Source organism: Eimeria necatrix, genomic scaffold, assembly GCF_000499385.1.
Source record: "Eimeria necatrix Houghton genomic scaffold, Enh_scaff808, whole genome shotgun sequence".
In the NCBI taxonomy this organism is placed as follows: domain Eukaryota; phylum Apicomplexa; class Conoidasida; order Eucoccidiorida; family Eimeriidae; genus Eimeria; species Eimeria necatrix.
Genome location: NW_013654626.1, coordinates 1 through 7,500, shown reverse-complemented (window position 1 = coordinate 7,500; position 7,500 = coordinate 1). Strand labels below are relative to the sequence as shown.

General features: G+C 47.6%; 3 protein-coding genes across 3 annotated transcripts in view; 2 read left to right on the top strand and 1 right to left on the bottom strand.

The window, feature by feature from the left end:
• Positions 1-168, top strand: part of ENH_00077320 (hypothetical protein) — a gene marked incomplete at both ends in the record, with an annotated part of 2,701 nt that extends 2,533 nt beyond the window's left edge. The window contains one exon of the mRNA XM_013583068.1: positions 124-168. Within this exon, the coding sequence (XP_013438522.1) occupies positions 124-168 (45 nt within the window). The remainder of the gene's footprint in view (positions 1-123) is intronic.
• Positions 169-2,473: 2,305 nt separating this feature from the next.
• On the top strand, positions 2,474-4,398 carry ENH_00077310 (hypothetical protein, conserved; the record flags this gene model as incomplete). Its single annotated transcript, XM_013583067.1, has 2 exons — positions 2,474-3,109; positions 3,964-4,398. 2 exons carry the CDS (start codon positions 2,474-2,476, stop codon positions 4,396-4,398), a joined length of 1,071 nt encoding a protein of 356 aa, XP_013438521.1.
• A 2,248-nt stretch (positions 4,399-6,646) lies between these two features.
• Positions 6,647-6,776, bottom strand: ENH_00077300 (hypothetical protein; the record flags this gene model as incomplete). The annotated part of the gene is made up of 1 exon (XM_013583066.1): positions 6,647-6,776. A coding segment is annotated over one exon (130 nt), but the record flags the coding sequence as incomplete, so codon positions are not given.
• Positions 6,777-7,500: the final 724 nt, after the last annotated feature.

The following is a 7,500-nucleotide window of genomic DNA, read 5'->3' as shown; positions in this document are numbered from 1 at the left end:
TCCCCTTTGGGTTTGCATCAGCTTAATGTTTTGAGGCCTAGGGCTTAGGGTTTAGGGTTTAGGGTTTAGGGTTTAGGGTTTAGGGTTTAGGGTTTAGGGTTTATCGCATCTGCTGCGACACAGGGGCCCCCGAGCAACTGGGGCCATCTCCCATCAAGAAAGCACTGACCCAAACCCTAGGGGCCCCCACAGCATTGCTGTGGGGCCCCCCTAATTAGGGGGCCCCCTAATAAGGGGGCCCCCTAATAAGGGGGCCCCCTAATTAGGGGCCCCCCTGAATAAGGGGCCCCCCAAATAAGGGGCCCCCCTAATTAGGGGCCCCCCTGAATAAGGGGCCCCCCCTAATTTGGGGCCCCCCTAGTAAGGGCCCCCCTTGATTAGGGGCCCCCCTAGTAAGGGGGCCCCCTAATAAAGGGCCCCTCTAATTAGGGGCCCCTCTTTTGGAGGCCCCCTAATGGAGGCTCCTCTTTTGAAGGCACCTGTTGGGGGCCCCCTAATGGGGGCCCCCCTTTGGGGGCCCCCCTTCAGGGGGTTTCATTGGGGTTCTGGGGGGCCCCTTTTACTAGGGGGCCCCTACAGGGGCTTTTAGGGGTCCCGTTAGGGGCCCCTGTGGGGCCCCACAGCTGGGGCCCCACAGCAGGGGCCCCATGAGGCCTTTAAGGGGCCCCCTGGGGCCTCTTAGGGGGCCCCGCGGGGTCTCCAGGGGGCCCCTTGGGGCCCCTCAGGGGCCCCCCGGGGACTTTGAGGGGCCCCCCGTGAAAGACCTACTTAGGGGGGCCCCCAGAAAGTCTTTTTTATCCTTTTAAATAGCTTTTATTTATTCATTTATTATTTGTCCTTTTTTTGTTATTTTAAAAGAGAATTTTGGAGCCAAAAAGTGCTGCTGTGGGGCCCCAGGGAGTGTGGGGAGCTGTACATACACCCCAGTGCCGCTGGGGGCGCGCATGCAAAACTTTTGGCGGCATTTTTAATTTGAAATATAATTTTAATTATAATTTTATATAATTATAATTTTAATTATAATTATAAAACAATTAAAGTATAATTGTAATTATAAATTAATTAAAATGTAATTGTAATTATTAATAAATTGGAACATACTTACAGATTAACTAAAATATAATTGTAATTATTAATCTAATTATAATTATAAAACTATGCAAATATTATTTTAATTACGAATTAGTAAAAATATAAATATAAGTACAAACATAAATAAAAGCATGCAAGCAATTGCTGTGTATGTGTATTTCAAAAATGTGCAGGTGTATGTACACTTGAAATAAACAAAGTTATGTCCAGTTGAGGCCCTCAAGTGGCACTTTAGGCCGGACGAGCTGTTTCTAGGGTTTAGGGTTTAGGGTTTAGGGTTTAGGGTTTAGGGTTTAGGGTTTAGGGTACGGAAAGCGCGCGTGCGCCGCCCATGGTTGGGATTAAAGGTGAGTGGTTCAATTAACGCACATCCCTAAACCCTAAACCCCAAATGTAAACCCTAAGCCCCAAATGTAATCCCTAAACCCTAAGTGTAAACCCTAAACCCTAAATGGAAAGCCTAAACCCTATGCGAGGATTACAATCTGGGTGTACGTACACCAGCGAGGTGTACGTACACCTCGCTGGACCACAGCAGTTGGGGGTGAGTGTGAACAGGCGATCTGGGCTTTTATTTTTCCGCTTTTGGCTTTCAGCAATTAAAAAAAGACAAAAATAAATAAATAAAATGAAATTAAACGAAGTTTAAAGTTTGTTTTGAGCCTGCTTTCTGCGTCTCGAGCTGTCGATACACCCCAGGAGCCACGAGGACGCTGGTGTAGCCGCTGGACCGCCGCGGCGCGTGTGGACTGAAGGGTTTTTTCGTTCAATTATTATTATTTATTTAATTAATTGAATTAATTTAATTAATATTATTAATTTAATTGTTTTTCCGATTTAAAACTGCAGTTTCCGCCTTCTCCCGCAGGCCCAGCCGCGGTGTACGGCGACCGGTCGATCACGCGGATGCAGAGGCCTCAAGCGGCCAAAAAAGGTTCTTTGAACTTTAAAATTAAAATATTTTCTTCAATTAATTGAAATTAATTAATTATTTTCTTTTAAAACGAAGAAAGAAGCGCAATAAAAACTCGGAAATCAAAAATCCGCAGCAGCAACGCTCGCGAGTCGACCCTGACCGCTTCTGGCCGAGTCGCGCATCGCCCACGGCATGCGCTAGGGTTTAGGGTTTAGGGTTTAGGGTTTAGCGTTTAGGGTTTAGGGTTTAGGGTTTAGGGTTTATGGTTTTGATTTGAGTGCTTGAAGCCGATCTGGCTCCTCTTTTTGTTTTCTTTCTCTCGCGCGTTCGTTTCGCCGCTGTTCGGGGTCCAGCGTTGTTGCTGCTGCCTGCCTTGCTGCTGCTGCTGCTGCTGCTGCTGCTGCTGCTGCTGCTGCAGGAGCATTGTCTTGTGCTGTGCTACAGTGTACATACAGCTGAAAGAAGATGGGGGGTCCCCCCCTGCGTTTGCTGCTTCTGAGTTTTTCTATTTTTTACTTTTCTCTGAGCAGCGCAGCAGCAGCAGATAATGCTTCTGCTGCTGCTGCAGCAGCAGCTAATGCTGCTCCTCCTGCAGCAGCAGCAGAAGCAGCGGATGGAGCGCCTGCAGGAGCAGCAGCAGCAGAAGATGCAGCAGCAGCGGCAGACGAAGCAGCAGCAGCAGCAGCAGCAGGAGATGAAGCAGTAGCAGCAGAAGATGAAGCAGCAGCAGCAGCAGCAGCAGGAGATGAAGCAGTAGCAGCAGAAGGTGAAGCAGCAGCAGCAGCCCCAGACGCTGCAGCAGCTGCTGCAGCAGCACCTCCCCCATCTGCTGCAGCAGCAGCACCTCCCGCTGCTGCAGCTGCAGCAGAAGCACCCACGCCTGCTGCAGCAGCAACAGCAGCACCCCCGGCACCCGCTGCAGCAGCAGCAGCAGCAGCACCCCCACTTGCTGCAGCAGCAGCAGCAGCAGCAGCAGCAAGAAGGCCCTTGAGTGAAGAAGAGCTGGAAGCAGCAGCAGCAGAAATCGAAGAAGAATTGAAGGGTTTAGAGCGGCTAGGGTTTACAAAAACCACCACGCCAGCTCCAGGGTTTTTCAAAGAAGTAGGGTTTTGTTTTTTAATTTATTTTATTTTATTTTATTTTATTTTATTTTATTTTATTTTGTTTAATTTAATTGCCTTTATTTCGTTTTATTTTATTCTATTTCTCTTAATTCTATTTTGTTTTACTCTACTACCATTTATTTTATTCTATTTTATTTTATTTTATTTTGTTTTATTTTATTTTATTTTGTTTTATTTTATTTTATTTTATTTCATTGTATTCCATTGTATTTATTTCATTTTATTTCATTTTATTTCGTTTTATTTCATTTTAGTTTCTATTCTATAAATTGTTTTATTTCAATTTAACATTTTTAATTTTTATTTTATTTATTTTTATTTTTTTCTTGCGTCATATTTTGTTTTTATTTTCTTGTACACTATTTGCTATTTCTTTATTTCCAATTTCTTCTTAACTGTTTTCAATTATTTATTATTAATTATTACCAATTGTTAATTATTAATTATTTATCATTTATTTCTCTGTTTTATTTATTTATTTATTTATTTATTTATTTATTTATTTATTTATTTATTTATTTATTCATTTATTTGTCCATTTATTTATTTTTTTCATTCATTCATTCGTTCATTTATTATTACCACTGCCATTACTATTTATCCATTTATATATATTTATTTACTTATTTGATTTATCAATTTATATTTATTTATTCATTTATGATTATTTATTTATTTATTTACTTATTTTATTTATCAATTTATATTTATTTATTCATTTATGATTATTTATATATTTATTTATTTATTTATTTAAATTTATTTATTTATTTTTGTTTATTTATTTAAATTTATTTATTTATTTTTGTTTATTTTTGCATTTATGTTCAGTTTGGAATGGGACTGAAGAACTTCGCGTTGGCGCCGTTTAGAGCAGCAGCAGAAGTTTTCAGATCTCCTTTGAGAGCAGCAAAAGGGAACAGAGGCAGCATGTTGCTGCTGGCGAGCAAAGTGGGGGATGCAGCAGCAGCAGCAGCAGACGCCAAGAAGGGGTGGACTGAGCTAGCCAGAGATGTCTGGCGGCTAGCCACCATGAACCCCGAAAGGATGCAGCAGGCGAAGCTGCTGCAGCAAACTGCTGCTATAGAAGAAGCAACAGCAGCAAGAAGTTTGCTGCGCAACGACGGCGCTGCAGCAGAGCGCTTCGCCCAGCATCTGCAGCAAACCGAACTGCTGCAGCAGCAGCTGCAGCAGCAGCACCAGCAGCAAAAGTCCGAAGACCAACTCCAAAGAGAATTCGACAGATTGCTAGACAAGGCCAGCTAATGCGCACACACCACACTGCCACAGCTCGCCAGCTAGCTAGCTAGCTAGCCAGCTAGCCAGCTAGCTGGCTAGTTAGCTAGCTGGCTAGTTAGCTAGCTGGTTGCTAGCTAGCTAGCTAGTTGTCGATGAACAGCTAGCTGGCCAGCCAACTCGCCGGCGAGAAGGCCGCCGAGCGGACTAGCTGGCTAGCGAGCCAGCTAGCTAGCTGGCTAGCTAGCCAGCTAGCTAGCTAGCTGCTTAGTTAACTAACTAAGAAGCTAGCTAGCTATCTAGCTAGCTAGCTAGCTAGCTGAGGGTTTGGCTAGCTAGCACTTTCCACATTCACTGCAGTCCGTACAGCGCTGCACTGCAGAGGACCACAGGGGTCCCCAGGGAGGGCCCCAAGGGGCCCCCAGGGGGCCCCCAAAGGGGCCCCAAAGGGCCCCTCTGGGGGCCCCACAAGCAGCCTAAGGGGCCCTTTGAGGGCCCCCTTGGGGGCCCTAGCAGCGTGCCACCAGGCTTTCTTAAGGGACTCTTTGGCCTGTCTTTGGGGGCCCCCCTGGGGGCCCCATGGGGGTCTCTCTGGGGCCTCCCTGGGGCCCCCCGGGGGGCCTCCAGGGGGCCCCGCTGGGGGCCCCCAGGGGGCCCCAAAACTCGAATTTTGGGGCCCCGGCTTGGGGGCCCCTTTTGCAAGAGCAGCAGATGACAAAAGTTTGTTTGCGGAGATAATGTAAACACAATTCATTTTTAATTGCATTAAATGATAAAAAAGCAGAAGTTTAATTCCAGAAAGAGAAAAAATAGATTCCGAGGTGGCTGTCCTGCGTTTGCAGCTCCGGCAAAAAGGTCTTTGGCATTTTTTTGAACTTTTTTCGACACAAGTTGCCAATTTGGGATTTAAATTGAAAATATATTTATAATAATATAAAATGGGAGAAGAGAAATTGCAATTATGCATTTAATGCGGAGAAATGTTTACTTCAGAAAGACAGAAGGCGAAATGCGCACTATTATTCAGGTGTACGTACACCTGCAGAAAAGGATCGGAAAGGCGCTTTTCTTTCGTTTTTGAAATAAAATAAATTAAAAGTGAAATTAAATGCAATTTAATTTCTAAAAGGCAAAAAGGAGCTGGTAAATGGGGCAAAATTTAAGACAATTGGTCAGTTTTTCGCGCTTTTCCGTCAGCATAAACCCCTCCAGTTCACAAATATATTTGTGCACTTGCACTTGTACAAATATATTTAAACAAAGACATAAACAAATACCTTTTTGCATATTTATTGCCAAAAATGGAACATTGGACATAAACGCGCTTATGTATAAAACAAGGGCCCAAACGCCTGAAGGCCTAGGGGCCCCTGGGGGCCCCCAAACCCTAGCTGCTTAAGGGGGCCCCCAAACCCTAGCCTTTCGGTTAACCCCCAAACCCTAGCTAGTAAGAGAGGCCCCTAAACCCTAGCTGCCTGAGGGGCCCCCCCAGGCCCCATTAGGGTCCCTCAGCCCCTGGCTACCTATAGGGGCCCCCAAGTAGTCTTGGGGGGCCCCCCAGCACTCTTTAGGGGCCCCCAGGTAGTCTTGCGGGGCCCCCCATCACTCTTTAGGGGCCCCCAAATAATCTTTGGGGGCCCCTCAGCAATCCCCAGGGGCCCCCCAGCACTCTTTGGGGGCCCCTCAGCAGTCTTCAAGGGCCCCCAAGTAGTCTCTGGGGGCCCCCCAGCACTCTTTGGGGGCCCCCCAGCGCTCTTTAAAAGCCCCAAACAGGGGCCCCCCAATAGTCTGTGGGGCCCCCTCTGACTATATTTCCCTTTAGGGCATTTAGGGCGTTTTTGGGGCCTCAGCTGCCTTAAACTGCCCTTGGGGGCCCCCCAAATGTCATTGGGGGCCCCCTAAGTGTCTATGAGGGTATAAGGGCCCCCATAGAGCTCCCTAGGGGGCCCCTAGTGCTTTACCGGGGCCCCCGGTTCGCTATGGGGGCCCCTAGACCCTCCCTAGGGGCCCCCTGTACCCTATTGTGGGCCATGGGGGCCCCCACGGGGCCCCCTCTTGGGGCCCCCCAGTGCTCCATTGAGTTTTGGGGGCCCCCATAGAGTCTCCTCTGGGGGCCCCCTAGTACCCTCTGGGAATTTGAGGGGCCCCAGTACCCTATAGGGGCCCCCTCTTGGGGGGCCCCCTTCTCTCTCGGGGGGCCCCCTCTCTGTCGGGGGGCCCCCCGAGAGAGAGGGGGGCCCCCAGCAGTCCATGGGGGCCCCCGAGTTTATTAATTTAGTTAAGAGTGAGTTGGGAGGTCCGGGTGGTCAAGGAAGTTCTCGTCTGCTGCTGCGTCATCCCGTTGCTGCTGCTGCTGCTGCTGCTGCTGCTGCTGCTGCTGCTGCTTGTAGGGGGCGACTTCTGTGCCGCTGCAGCAGGCAAGACACACAGGAGGGTTTGGGGGCCCTGAGTGTTTGTTGGAGAAATGAATAAAAGAAATAAATAAATAAATAAATAAATAAATAAATAAATAAATAAATAAATAAATAAATAAATAAATAAAATAAATGAAATAAATGCATTAAATGAAAAGAAGCAAACTCCACTTCGGGTGTATGTACTCCAAAGACAACTTCTCCTGCTCCAGCAGCCGCTCCGCCTTTGGGGTGTATAGGGAGATCACTCGAAAGTTTATATCTTTTGAGGCGCAGCGGCACCTGCACAAACCCGCAGGGTTTAGGGTTTAGGGTTTAGGGTTTAGGGTTTAGGGCTGGGGGGCAGGACGCCCGCTCCCGCGCGCGTCGCAGGCGTTAGGGTTTAGGGTTTAGGGTTTAGGGTTTTCGAGGTGGCCGTCCATTGGCAGCTGGTTTCGAGGGTTTGAATGGGGCTGAAGCCGCAGCTGCAGTTACTAGGGTTTAGGGTTTAGGGTTTAGGGTTTGGTGCCTGGGGCAGCCATCAGGGAGTTGGTTGTTGAGGGTTTGAATGGGTTTGAAGCCGCAGCTGCAGCACCTAGCGCCTAGGGTGAGGGTTTAGGGTTATCCCAAATCCCAATAGGGTTTAGGGTTTAGGGCCTGGGGCAGCCATCAGGGAGTTGGTTGTTGAGGGTTTGAATGGGTTTGAAGCCGCAGCTGCAGCACCTAGCGCCTAGGGTGA